A 15,090-nucleotide genomic window follows, 5' to 3' on the forward strand; every position below is an offset into this window, starting at 1 on the left:
CATTACAGCAAAAGTTTTTAAAAATTGCTATAAAGCACCATCTATGTTGGATAAATTATCTTTAGGTAATGCAAATGTCATCTCCTACATAACCACTTACTCTTCCCTAACTTCCAAAATTGAATATTTTTTACTTGATTTTAATTTTAATCATTATAAAAATAATATTAAGTAACAAAATTTGACCAATTACAATTATAAAGCATTTAATTTCGGGTCACTTCTAAGACGACTTTAGTATATCATTTATAAAAAATGTCAAAAATTAAATTGAAACGTAACTTTAAAGAAAATAGTAAAAAAACAATAAAACGTTTTAACGCGTCCTGATTTAGTTATAAAATCAGAGCTTTTCTTAAAATTATAAAGCTACATATCCTTTATATATATATATATATATATATATATATATATATATATTCTTATATATATAAGAATTATCTTTGTGTTGCAGAATCGGAAATTGCAATCAACTTTCAGTGGAACATTTTTAATTGCATTTGGACAAAAGAAAATCCAAACAAGAGGAGATTTTAATTTAGTTATATTGACGTCCCGTTTTAAAGCAACAGTAGGGCTATTTTAGGACGGGCCTCGTAATTTTGAACCACGGTCAAATGACGACACCTCCCTCTTCAAGCTTCCGCACCACACGGGAGGATGTTTGGCCTCGGCGGACTTAACGTGCGCTAGGCCCACTTACACGACGGTTTTTCGGTAGAATCGGGTCTCGAACCTGAAACCCTCCGGTTTTGAAGCCAAGACCTTGCCACCAGGCCACCGCGGCTCAATAAAAGGAGAGGAGTTGTTTAAAGATCTGCAAATGATATGACTTTTGCATGAAGCACTGATTAAATATCATTTGCATAAACTCCCAAAGCTGAAGTGAGTGTGCAATTTATGAGGTTATGTAAATATCGTTGAAAGTATCACGTTTAAATACCAAAAGAACTTTTGTTGTGAAGTAAGCATTTTTGCTGAATCTATCGTATGACCCTTGGCGAGTTTTTTGGAAAATTGAATTTATGCTTTAGACACGTTTTTCTCAATCGACTGAAATAAAGATTTGACACAAAACTACACTTGTAGTCACAAAATCCTAATTGGATATACTTAAGTCATAGCGTTTTTAAATTATAGTGTTTACATATTTCTGAAAGTACAGACCGAGAGGCAGTCACCTCAGTCGAATTTGGTTCAAAATTGAAAGATGTCTATACTATAGGTGCTACATCTGTGTACCAAATTTCATCTTCCTAGCTCTCTTCATTTTGTAATTATTGTCTTAACTTATATTCGAAAAGCCGGACTTCTTCTGAACAGATTTTACTCAAAATTGGATAGAAATCTGCAAATTCGGTGTAAAGACCGTATACAGAATTTCAATCGTCTAGCTCAAAGCAATTTTGAGATATTTTTGTCACAGTCAGCAGAGGCGGCGGTAGCAGGGGGGCAATTGCCCCCTGTCGGCAGCCTCTTGCCCCCCCCCCCCATCGGCGAGAGATTGAGAGTTTTGCCGGCAAAAATGTTTACCATTTTAGGACAGTTGTAGAGAGTAGCGCATTATCGAATATGATTATTTAAAATCCACCTTAGTTACTATATTGTAAACAGTCGAAGTATCCCAAGTAACGGTTAAAGTAATTTGACAAATTTCGGCAAAATAATCAATAGGGCGGTAGGCCAATAATATACCATATTTTGCGGATAATTTTTGATAGACCGAACTAAGAACTGAATGCAATGGATGTTGAAGATGTTAAGTTCGCAGATTTTCAGACATCTGATTCAAATGTCTTTCATTAAGCTTATAATTTGTACTACTTTTGGTAATATAACCGATAAGGTAACAAGTGAATAAGATATCGACAAAGAGATATTCTCATTTTGCTGGCAATTTTTGGTCGGCCGACTTTGAACTAAATGCGGTGAATGCCGAAGACATTAAATTTGCAGATTTTCAGACATTTGATTGAAATGTCGTTCAGTTAGCTTATAATTTACAGTAGATTTGGCAATATATCAGACAAGTGAATAAGATACCGCATTCTGCCGGCAACTTCTAGGCGACCGACTATGAACTAAATATGATGAATGTCGAAGACTCTATCCACAGATTCTCAGACATTTGATTCAAATGTCGTTCAGCAAGCTTTTAATTTGCACTACATTTGGCAATATAACCGACAAGACGACATGTCAATAAGACATAAGATATGTTCCATTTTGTCAAAAAATTTTAACCGGTCGACTAAGAATTCAGTGTGAATGGTTGTCGATGAGTCCAAATTCTCAGTCATTTTATTTAAATGTCATTCAGCATTTAATTTATACTAAATTTAATAGAATAATCAATAAACTGTCCAATGAATAAGACGTCACATTTTTCCTGACTAATATTTGTCCTTCGGATAAGATTTTATCATAGATTATGGAAAAAAAAATTGTTTTCATCACTTCGATTACCTCCAGTGGAATTATTAGAGAAATTGATGCTTTTATATTGTTCATGAATAAGACGATAGAGTTGTTTTCCATAATTCATCATTCAAATTCAAGTTCTAAAACTTATCGTTATCTTATATATATAATTATTACTTCCACTGTTACGAATTGATAAATTTATTTTATTCATTTCACTATGAGAATAGTCTAACTAAAATCTAGTTAACGGTTAAACTAAATTTAATAAAACACTCTTTTCTTTTGACACTCTTGTGAATATGCATGCTAAAAAGAGTTATTTTGCTGTAGCCACATTATGTGAATTCATTATAAATCACTGAAGTAAGTAAATTGTATAATTGTAAATTAAATTTATTTAACAGTGAAATATCTGTTTTCTTTTGCAATCTAATTTATCAGACTACAATTATTACACTAAATAAATATTGCTGCCTGCATATGACGACAAAAATAAATAAATATTTGTGGTTTGATAGCTTTTTAGCTACACTAAAAGAGTTTACCCAAATATCAATTTGTTAAATAAATAAATTGCAACCTATCTTCAGAATCTCCATTGAATATTATGACTATGTAATCCGGAACGTATCGTTTATATATTATTTTTTTCTTTCGCGGCAAAAACTAAATAATTTCAGATGCTTCTAAATTTTTAATAGATTTTGAATAAAGATGTCTTGATAAAAAGATGATAAAAATATTTATTTTTAGAATATTCATAAATAACACATTAACCCCTTGACATACGAACTTACTTAATTTCCTAATAAGACGGCAAATCTTATTACGGACAACTACTGTTATTTTAATCCCTAGAATAATATAAGGGCATTTGAGGTAATGATGCATTTTCAAGGGATTTTTGCATTTTAAATTACTTAATGCTTTCACTTAATTTCAGATTTAAAATTCAATAATTCCATAATGGAGTCAGATTCGCTGTTGTATATGAAAGGTTAAGAAAACCCAATGCATGCAACTGAGGGGATAAAACTCACGTTTTTGGGTGGAATGTTAGTTTGCAATAACTTCGAATTAAAAATGTACTTAACCATAGAACGCGTGCCTTAAAATGAAGATAGAGGAATTCATATTCAAGATCTAATTGTTTTTTAATAAAATGCATTGGTTTTTAAGCCTAAATATATATTAAAAAATAATACATGGGGGATCTAACGTTTAAGCAGTCCATTTTTCATATCTTACATAAAATAGTAAGTTTATGCATAAATTTAGAAAAGATTTTCTTCAGACTTCTTAAGAAACAACAACGTTGTATCTTTTCAGCATTCTATATTGTTCGTGTTCGATCTATAGTAAATTTTTGTTGAGCACGCGCACTTATCCTCCTCGGATTCGAAATACCTCTGCTCGATGTTGCCATCCTTACTTAACAACTATTTTAGGTAGGGAACTACGCAAAAAAATCTATGTTTTGAGAAAACATGGAATATTTTTTTTTATTTATTATTCTAGATTTCTAAAAAAATTTCTTTTATAAAACTTTTTCTTTCAACATTCATTTTATATAGATTCCATGATAAGAAGATGCATTTGTTCATTTAGAATCACATGCCATTCTTAATTTATGTTCCTATATAAAATAGAATAAAATATAATCATATTTTTTTCTAAAATTAGATCTCAATGCAGCTAAATCTCAAGAGTCTCATAAAAATATAAATAAATTTTATATACTCAAATATTAGCGATATTTTGACAGTCAATAAAAGAAACTGAGAACAATATTTTTTTTACAAATATCTTTGCAAATTTTTAACAATGAAAGAAAGGGTCAGTATCTGAATAAAAAAGAAGCTAACTAATTCTTTATTTTCTTTAATTAAATGTAAAATTAATTATTATGAGTTATTTTGAAGCCAAATTAGAGATATTGTGCTTGCCCCCTTGTCGGAATTGTCTTGCCTCCCCGTCGGCAAATCTCTGCCGCCGTCTCTGATAGTCAGTAAGAAATTTTCCAAAAATGTGTTTTTCGAACTCAGGGAGGTCTAAAACTTGGAAATTCTTCAAACTCTTGAATTCCATTTTTTATGATTATATTTCTCTATATTACGCATACGAGAAAGTAAAAAAAAATTATCACTCTTCGTTTATCAAAATCATAAAATAGCATTTTGAATACGTTTTTGCATTACTAATTTTGAAGTTTTATTGCATAACTTGTACATTCAAGATATTGCATAGTGTTTCTTTAATAAATTATTTTATTTACTGCAATTATTATTAAAAATTACTGCATTTTAATTTTAATTATATCTTATTATTTAAAAAATTACCAATTGTTTATTCTTTAATTACTTACAATTTATCAAACCTGTAAAATATTAAAAATCTGTTGTGCTGTTTTCAATTTAAAAATTATCTTTTTATCCACTTATATACCTTTTTGAATCCAATTTTACTTAATTCAAATTATTGATAAGTTGAATTTTGGTTGCGCTTCCACCATTTTTGAGTTACGTGAACTGGCCAGGTTGCTTGCTTTCCCGGTAGCAAGCAGTACCGAAAATAAAAGACAGCGTGGACTCCCTAACTGAGTGTGAAAAGAAAGAAAAACAAAAGCATAATTAATCAAGTTTCCTGTACTTTTTTTTTTTTCAATCAAATTTTCAAGTTTTATTTTGCAAACGCATAACTACTATGTAAGATAGGAAATGTTGCAAACTTTCAGATTTTTTTTTTATTGCTTATTTAACCTCTTGAGCCTTGATTGATAGAGTGAAAGGAGAGAGAGAAAAAAAGAAAAAACATCGCACAATTTGTTATGCGCTGCCATCAACAGTTCAAACGTCACCAAATTCAATGCGAGAAATATTTCATCTTCGCCTTCTGTTATGTTATGAGGTTGAGAAAGAATTTTGATATTTTCTGGCCCTGGTATCCCAACATCTACAGTTTATTTATTTCCTGCTTATTTATTCCTTTCTAGTCTTCTTTTTTGCTTTTATTTATTTTCGTTGTCCATCGAACTCTCAACGTGGTAAAGTGGCCAAGCAGGATTATAAACGGAAAAAAAAAAAAAAGTACTTTTAGGGAATGAAGCAATTTTGCTGTTTTTATGAACAAGCTTTTACTGTTATCAAGAATTAAAAATCTTAGTTTCGCATTCTTTTTATCAGGATTGTAAGCAATGATTTTAAAAATTTCGCAATTTTTGGATGTATTCTTTCATTGATAAATTATACGTCTTCGATTAATAACTCATAAACATTTCTTTATTCCTGTTAAAATATCCCTTCTTATTTAATTAGAATTCAACAGACTTAATTAGATTTGAAGGTTTCCATGTATTAGCCGACTGCTATTGTTTTTGCCTTTTCACTATGAATTTTCATTCTTTCTATTTCGACAAACAATACTAATAAGAGATGCATCGATTGAGAATACTAAAATAAAAATAAAAACTTTGTTTACAAAGAGTCTGGTATCCCTTTTTAAGATATAATCATGGACCAGTAAAGATATTAAATAACCAACAAAAAAAAAAAAAATTATGCATTGGATCACTTTCTAAATCAATGATTCATTCTCATTGTATTTTTTCCACTTGTTGATGGTTTATATATTATATAATGCTGTGACGTTGTTCAGCTATTTCTGCTTTAATTGCCTCAATAGAAAATGCTTTGTATGCAATGCACTTCATTCATGGTAATTTTCAATGGTTAATTTCGGTAAATAAGAACTTTTCTTTAAAAGTATTTAAAGAACCAAGATAATCAGTGCTTTATTTTCAGTTTAATTAGAAATTCTTAAATAATATACTACACGTTCAACAAAACTTGATTAAGATGCAATAACAAAAACTGTACTTACGTTTGATAATTCTTACTTGCAAATAATATGTGTAGTAGGTGTACTGCAGTAATTAGTAATATGCATAATATTATAAACATAATTTTGCAGATGCGTAGCTTAAAAGAAAAAACTGTTAAATTCTATTTATTTCATCATGGGAGACATAATTTGTACATGGGGAAGATTGATGATAAAGAAAAGAATCTGTTTATATTGCGACGGAAGAGCAAAGTGAGAGAAATTTTTCCCACGGCGATTTTACTTAGATTCTGATAGGGATTTCTTTAACATATGTAAACTTAGGAAAGAGAGCATTAGGTGTCTTTGAAAAAAATACATAGATATTAGGGATTTTCATCTCTTCACTCTGAGTGAGGGAAATCGAATAGTCATCATTTTTTTACAGCTAGTGTTAGAATTAATTCAAAAAGTGGGAAAAAAATACAGAAACATGGATCAATTTAAGATAAAAACCAGGAAATTATAGTTTAAATCAAATTAAGAAATATCATTACATATTATATATATATGTAATGATATTTTAATATCTAATTTAATCCAAATTAATTTCCTAAATTTTTGCCTAATTCAGCCCATGTCGGGGTCATTCTAAAGTGATCTGTTGTTTCCTGATCCCATTCCAGTCTCGAAGCTTTGTGAAAATGATGCGTCATCAGTTCCACGTGTCAAGTGAAACTGATCCCTTCGGGTGCTCTTATCCAAGGTCAACACAAGTATTGAAATGACATGTGGCTGGAAATCCCATGTTATACAAGACTAGTGATCATTTGTTTCATCCCTTCCTTACCTCTGCTTTTGTTCCGCATTGTTGTGGACGTGTTCTGTCCGCGCCTGCTTGTAAATAAATTGCCTTCCCAGGATGGATTAAAATGAATTTAAAAATGCAAAATGTTATCTTCAAATCTGCCTTCTGCTAATAATAATTATATACTTACATGTATATATATATAACAGATTTTTAGATAAAGAATCAACATTTTTAAAATAATTTTCAAATAAGAAGTATAGTCTCTCAGCCTCAATCACTGGTCCTACTTTGTCAATTTTTATTTTATATGAAATCTTTGGCCCTAAGATATGTTATCAATAGAGTCGAATTTCATTTTGAGAAAGAACTGCATTAAATTCATTAATAATGTATATCATCCAATTATTTTTTCTTTTTTACAAAAATAGGGCCAAGGCACAATAAGAAAGTTTCATTTTAAATGCAAGAAGAGTGGTGGCGGAGGCAATCAAGTTATTAGGTATCATTGGTCTATTTTCTTCTACTAGTAGCAAGTTTTTTTTTCTTAAATACCGGATAAAAATTAGAGGATGGGAATTACCTTAATTTTAATAGCTTCTTAAATGTTAATCCCCCAATATTTTATTTTCATATTGAATTCTTATTACTTTCATACTTTGGATATTCCAATTTCAGAGAGTAGAATATCAGAACTTTAATTTCATATGAATATTTAGATTGGTAGAATTATAAAGATACAATGTACTCATCATTTCATCTTCACATAAAATTTTCACATTTTTATTATGTTGAAAAAAAAAGCAAGTTTAAAAAAGGATGCAATTGCTTGAGTCAATTATCTCACACAGACCAACATTCATTTTAATCTAGGATATACAAAGAATTATTTATGAAATTCAATGGTAGCTAACATATCTAGAAATCTCCATGAATGTAAAATATATAATTCAAGTTCAAATAAAGAAAGATAGATATTATGGATAAGTTTTTCTTCTTTGAAGAACACTTGAATATATGCAGTTGCTGTAGAAGAAATTTTCTTCCCAGCAACTGTATGAAGAACTGTATTGAAAATAGCTTGAATATAAGAGATGAAAGGCAGTTGGACAAAATTCTATTTTTTTCTTTGTTCCATCCCCCTTATCTCTTTTTTTTAAAACTAAAATTTCACTATTTTTTTATGCACATTGAATGGAATAAATTTATCAATGTAATTTCAAAACAATATTTCAATGCAAGTGGCATGTATAACTATACTGCTTTAAACTAATGATCAAATTTGCACTTTTAATGATGCAAAATTTACAAGATTTTAAATAGTTTCAGTCAGATTAGTATAAAATTCATTTTCATAAATTTCTAATCAGATAAGTATTATTTTGGTAAAGTTTGTATTTCTTTTTAATTTTGCACATCAACATATGACAGCATACTATTATAATTAGAATGAAAAATGTACTACTACAGTGAAGCAAAGAATGATTCACACTAAATCAACTACCAAAAAAAATGAATTAAAAATAACATTCATTTTCATAATTATTTTAATAAAGGCATTTTCAAAAGACAAAACAACAAGCCGAAACATACACACATAATTTATTACAATTCATATACCTATACATTTAATTGTTAAAACTACACAATAACAATTTAAGACTGTTTTTCACTGTGTGCTTCCTTCTGTTTTAGCTGGAAAGGAAACAAAATATATAAAGTTAATAACAAGCTCAGTTTAGCATTCAATTTAATTCTTTAAAAAAATGTATAAGATAAATTGCAAAATGAAAGAATATTAGCATTATGAAGTCATTTTAATTTTTTAATTGCAAGATGAAGCAGAGTATTAATACATGACAACACAACAGCATATCTGAAAAAAAGTCTTAAAACAATTTTATCAATATTAAACTGATAGTAAAATTCATAAATAAAACATTGCATTGGCATAAAAAAATTCTACTTCATTGTCAGCAATAGATTTCCAATAATGCAGACTAGAACTATCAAAGGGCCATTTACCTAATTGAGTGCCCCAAGGAGGTGCCTTCATTTCAAAGATTCAGATCAGAGTATCGTGTAACTTAATCTATCACTTTAACATCCATATCAATAAATAAAGCCTGTAAGATATCTACTGTGCAGATGACAACTCATTAATCTTCTATCACAGAATCATACCATTGTTTCATTCTGATATAATTTGGCTTGATTTTTTTGCACATTGATAATTATGTGCAATATCTATTTGATACTACTCATATTTAAACTATCCATCTGATTTTCACAGAATGTATCAATATTCATTATTTTAAAGGACATTTTTGCTTTGTTTAAGACTTCAGTTTTGAATTATAATATTTAAAATGTATTTTGAAATTGTGCATAGTATGTAACCAGATAGTTGAGAAAACCTTAATCCTTCAGTTTTAGACAGTTAAATTTTGGACACATTTAAGCAATAGGTAAAAAAATGCATGACAGCAATATATTTAAAGAAATATAAAATCATAATATTGTAAAATATTTTGGAAGTATGAAAATTAATTGAATTTTTGTAGGTTACTTTTCATAAATTAATCTGAAATGATTTAAAAAATAATATTACTTTAAGCAAGTATGTTCTTCCATGGGTGTTTTTTCTTTAGTCATCTCTATAATATCACACATTCTTTTTTCTTTAATATATTTTTTGGTAATTTTTTTTTTTAAATATGATGAGAAAATTATTTTTTATAACTACTAGAGAAGTTTTGGAATACATATTTGCAGCCCTTATCCAGAAAAACAGATTGAGCATACTTCATTTATAATACAAAATTGAAGATTACTAGCAAAAAAATTCTTTTTTCAAATGTGCTGTGAAGAATATTTTTAAGTTACTTAAAAATTCTTGGAATATGTATTAGTACATTTTTTTTTATGAAACTCTTTCCACAAAAGTAAGTTTATTATACTTTCTATACTAATAACGATGAGTGCATGTGAAGAGAAGGATGCACTACAGACCAGACGGTTTGATTTGTGACTACCAAATTTGGGACATATATACATTTGGAGGGCAGAGATAAGCACCTCAAAATGATTTTAATTTTAATTAATTAAAAACTAAGCTAAATTTTGATGTTTTTTCACATTAACTTCAGAAAATACTATTGCAAAAAAATTTTTATGCTGTTTAAAAATTGTCCTTTTAATGATATCAATTTAATAATCACGTAAATTTTGCAATTTTTTTTTTTTTTAAAAATACTTTTTAGCTTAATTTCAAACAACATTGTTACCTTGAAGTTCACACCATTTTCATTGTTTCATCAAATATCAGATTACATGATTTTTTACTGTAGTTGAAAGTTAAGGAAGGTTTTTGTTTCATATTTGTGTAGTTAACAATATGAATAGAAAAGTGAAGCTACAATATCATGAAATTTTGAAGAAAGATGAACAGGATATTTAATAGTGCTTTGTTGTTAGACTGTCTCCATTAGACAGCTGCATGAACACAAAGAAATCTTAAGTAAAGCAAGACAGTTAATGTTAAACAATTTGATGAAATCCATGAGATTATATCTAAATTATTTGTCTGAATATAAATGTAACCAATATTCCTGGCAAACTATCTGATAGCTGAGGTACTAGTTTATAATACATTCAGATACAAAATTACAGAATACTATCAGAAAGGAAGAGAAAAAAAAAATTGATAAAATATTCTAGAGACAAATTTTATTTAATATCATTATTTCATTTAATGTAAAATAAATAAATATTTTGTCAACTTGAACTAAAAAATGTATAGCAATTTTTCAAAATCTTGAATAATTAAATAAAAAAACCCACTTCACAATAAATTAACTTTTACTATTTACACTATTTAAAAATTGGAAAGCAAATCTTCAGTAAGTAATTATTATAATATTAGGTAGTTATAATCAAACTGATACAACATTTTAAAATTATATCATGTAATTTATAAACAGCCACATTATTCAATAAAATTATTTTTTTTTTTTAAAAAAATGTGCAATAATGTACTACAGTTACCTGAAAAATGAAAGATTCTGTAATATCAAATACATAACAACTCTTTGTTTTTTTTTTTTTATGTCAGCAGTTAGATTTTTTATAATAAAATAAGTTACAATTATTTAATATGAAAATCAACATTTTCAAGTAAAAACCAAACAATACTTTGTTTGCTCACTGATATTTCTATTTCTCATCAAGCTGACAAATCATGGTTTATAATTGGTTGTCTAACATTAAATGTCATTAACATTTTTAAAGGAATCAAATATTTTATTTTAAAATCAAATTCTTTCGATATATTTGCAGGGATGCAGATACTGCAAACATGGGTAACTCAATATTTTTTTTCACATACATTAAAATTATATATATGAACTAAACATGAGTAACAATACCACTTTTTGTAGCCATGAGAACTTTGATAAAAAGATTACATGAAAAAAATGAGTAAAAACTGACTTTAAAAAATCTTAGTTCAAACGTTTAACTTTAAAATGTGCTTTATCATTTTTGAAATGTGTTACAAAGCATGTTCAACGTAGCGTCCACCTTTGCTTGAAAGCAAATTTAATCGCATTACTCCATTCTCAGCATTAGCTCTTAGCACAATCAGGAAGAATGTTACACACATGTTGATGTATCGCATCTTTCAGTTCCGCTAAATTGTTTAGATTATCACCATAAACAGTGCTTTTGAGATATACACATTGAACTTGCTTTGTAACAAATTTCAGAAACTAAGTACATTTTAAACTGGCATCTTCCTGTCCTATTTTGCTTAACAATATTGATTCAGCACCATTTCACCCCTGGTGGTGAGTTTTTGAACTTCTTTTGGGGAGGTGGAAAAAAATTCCTATGACCTCCTTCTTTAAACTATTACCAAGTTTGATAACATTTGGTCCAGTAGTTTTCCTTATATGATCATTTCGAAGAGGAACTTTAATAATAACCACCCTGTATTTTGAGCTTCATAACTTTTAAACTTTGATAAAATGTAACACACACACACACACACACACACACACACACACACACACACACACACACACACACACACACACACACACACACACACACACACACACACACACACACACACACACACACACACACAGCATTTATGGGCTAAACTTTAAGGGTAGGTAAAATACATATAAAAAAGCATTTTTTGGTATACAAGTGCAAGGTTGAGGATGAAAAATGTAGGAAGAAATTTTTAGATCTGACAATATACAAGTTTAAAGGTGTAGCTTGTATAAAAATAAACTTTTAGAAAAAAAAAATATAGAATAGTTATGGAGATTTATTCAGTATGCATTATCAAACTGTCTACAAAACAATTTTATTGAGTTTGGATGGCATTACATAAGCTTTAAGCAATGGCGAATTTTTTGCTTAATGAAGTGATTTATGCTCTTTAAGAAAGCAGGTATGCATTTCATATTTGGGACTGCAAATTGTAATAGAAAAGAGGCAGTAAGGCTCTACTGTAATAACTGCTTCTCTAATAGGACAAAACTGGATCACAAAACTTTTCTATATTTGAAATGTCAATGTTACAAGAATGATTCATTTCGTGGCAAGAAATGAGGGCGATCAGACCACAGCATTTCTTGTTTTTTCTGACTTGTACTAATATATGTATCTTATTTACCCTTCAAATTTAGGAAGAGAAACAGAGAGAATTAGTAATAAAAACCAAGTTAATAAAAAAAAAAAGGATCAAAATTAAACCAAATAACATAAGAAACCGGCCAAGTTCCGATAGTTTCGATTCTGAAATAATTTTAATTTTAGATTGTTTTAATAATAGATTTTTATTACATAATGCTTATATTTTTGTGTATATATATATATTAGGCTTAAAACATAACTAATGAACTTAAATTAAGAATTTTTAAAAATGTATTCATATTTACCTTATAACTTTGCATCTTCATTAAATGAGGGTCACGAAATGCATGCTGACAATTTGCTAATCCCATTCCAAAACCTGCACCAGCTCCAAATATGATAGGCCATTTCTTTCCTATAGGGGGAAAAAAAAAACACTTAGCAAAATTTATTCAAATTATTAATAATTTCTATCCTAGAAAATTAATGTGACAATTATTATAAAACACTTATGGTGCAAATAAATAAATACAATTAAAGAAATAAATTCTGAAATAAAAAAATATTATTTATTAAAAATAAATAATTAATTATAAATAAATAATTAATAATTCAAACAATTCAGTGACAGAACAGATATGGGAATGGAAAAATTATTATTTTCTGTGCCATAGAAATAACAGTAATAGTACTCTGCAGATTTAAACACATAATATGATTATCATTCCAAATTTAATGTAATCTTAGTTGATTTAGTTATATTTTTAATTAAGATAAGATGTTAAGATGCTGACAGTTTTGAGAAAGGTCGCCTTCATGATGATGCATTTAACATATAGTAAACAGAATAATTTTTAAAAAGTTCAATTAATTTTTTTTTATTGAAAATCTTTGCTTAAAAAGAGAAAAAATAAGAGATGTTGAGGCATCATAATATTAATAAAAAAAAAAAAAATGAAATTTTATAAATTTCAAGACAGAACCTTTAATTCAACATTTTCCATTTTTTTTTAGAATTGATTTCTATTGTTTAATAATGTGATATAATATTTTTAAATATGAAAATTAATAAATTTTACAATTCAACTTTTAATCAAACAATTTTCTTTCTTCCTTTTTTATTTAAAAAAAAAAAAGAAATGATTTCTATGGTTTATTTGTTTATCTAATGATTATCATGATCTATCATCTAGTATGACTTTTTCCGCAAAATGATATTGTTATAAACCAAAACATCTTATTTTATGCAATGTTAGAATAAAAATTAGATGCACTTTGTAAATTTCAATTCTAATAAATGTATACAGAATTAAATATTGAAAAGCAGATGCTTTATAATATTGATTAAGAATACAACAACACAAACAAGAGTATTAATGTTCCAGTTATGTGTCTTGGGAGATATATAAAAGAAAGAAATGCTCATCTTTTTTGTGTTTAATTCGTAAATGTGACAAGCAAAAGTGTTTAATTGATAAGCAATATCCCATGTTTCAATTACTCAAACTATACCATTGCTCTATATTAAATCACAACATTAGAATTTATCATAGATTATAAATAAGAAAAATATACAGAAATCATAAAAAAATATTTCAGTTGATAAATCACAAATATAATAGAAAATGCTGCTATTTCATATAAATGATGATGGATTTCAAATTTCAGAAAAAATGTCTCTATAAATTCAGAATACTCATGATAAATCTTAAGAAACCTTAGAAATTTCATCATCCATTCTTAGGATAATTTTATGTACATCCCAATTAACAAAATCTTTACTCTTGGAAATTTACCAGAAAAATTATTCAATGAGGGTGATATTTTAGATTAAAAATAGGTTGCATACTTAATAATAGTGTGAATCATAATTTGGGTATCTAAGAAAAAGAGATGCTGTATCTTTAATTTCAAAGAACTTACTTTTAAACATTACTAATGACAAAACAGAGCCTACAGCTAGCCCAGAACCTGAAAAAAAGTAAAAATAAAATAAATCGTTGAATAATTAAAGCGATTTTTGATAACTGTTTGTCAGATCAAGAAATTCTGGTCGTATATTTTCAATAAAAAAAATAAAACATTCATACCAAATTTGATGAGAGAATCTGCCAGGCAGTAATCCCATGTTTCGCCGACTATATCTTCTGATTTTGAAGGCATTTTAAAGTTTCCAACTAACGACATGAAAAAGAAAAGAAATTAAAAAAGATTTCAGATTCGGTTCAGACTGTGCAGACGGTTCGGTTTTCTACATCCCTTCACGGTCAAAAGAATTAATCGAGTTACTTCACTTCATTTATCTCTATGTTGAAAATCTCGACCTATTATCTAATGAAATAAACAATAAATTGCTCGAAAATGTTTGAATTTGTTGTTCTTGTATGCTT

At 28.0% G+C, this 15,090-nt stretch overlaps 1 protein-coding gene across 1 annotated transcript; it reads right to left on the bottom strand.

The window, feature by feature from the left end:
* Positions 1-8,580: 8,580 nt before the first annotated feature.
* On the bottom strand, positions 8,581-14,968 carry LOC129988796 (MICOS complex subunit Mic10-like). The gene is made up of 4 exons (XM_056097068.1): positions 14,791-14,968; positions 14,624-14,671; positions 13,006-13,115; positions 8,581-8,746 (listed from the first exon to the last, which is right to left on the bottom strand). Exons 1-4 carry the CDS (start codon positions 14,885-14,887, stop codon positions 8,708-8,710), a joined length of 294 nt encoding a protein of 97 aa, XP_055953043.1. The 5' UTR covers positions 14,888-14,968; the 3' UTR covers positions 8,581-8,707.
* Positions 14,969-15,090: the final 122 nt, after the last annotated feature.

This window comes from Argiope bruennichi, chromosome 10, assembly GCF_947563725.1.
Source record: "Argiope bruennichi chromosome 10, qqArgBrue1.1, whole genome shotgun sequence".
NCBI classification, from domain to species: domain Eukaryota; kingdom Metazoa; phylum Arthropoda; class Arachnida; order Araneae; family Araneidae; genus Argiope; species Argiope bruennichi.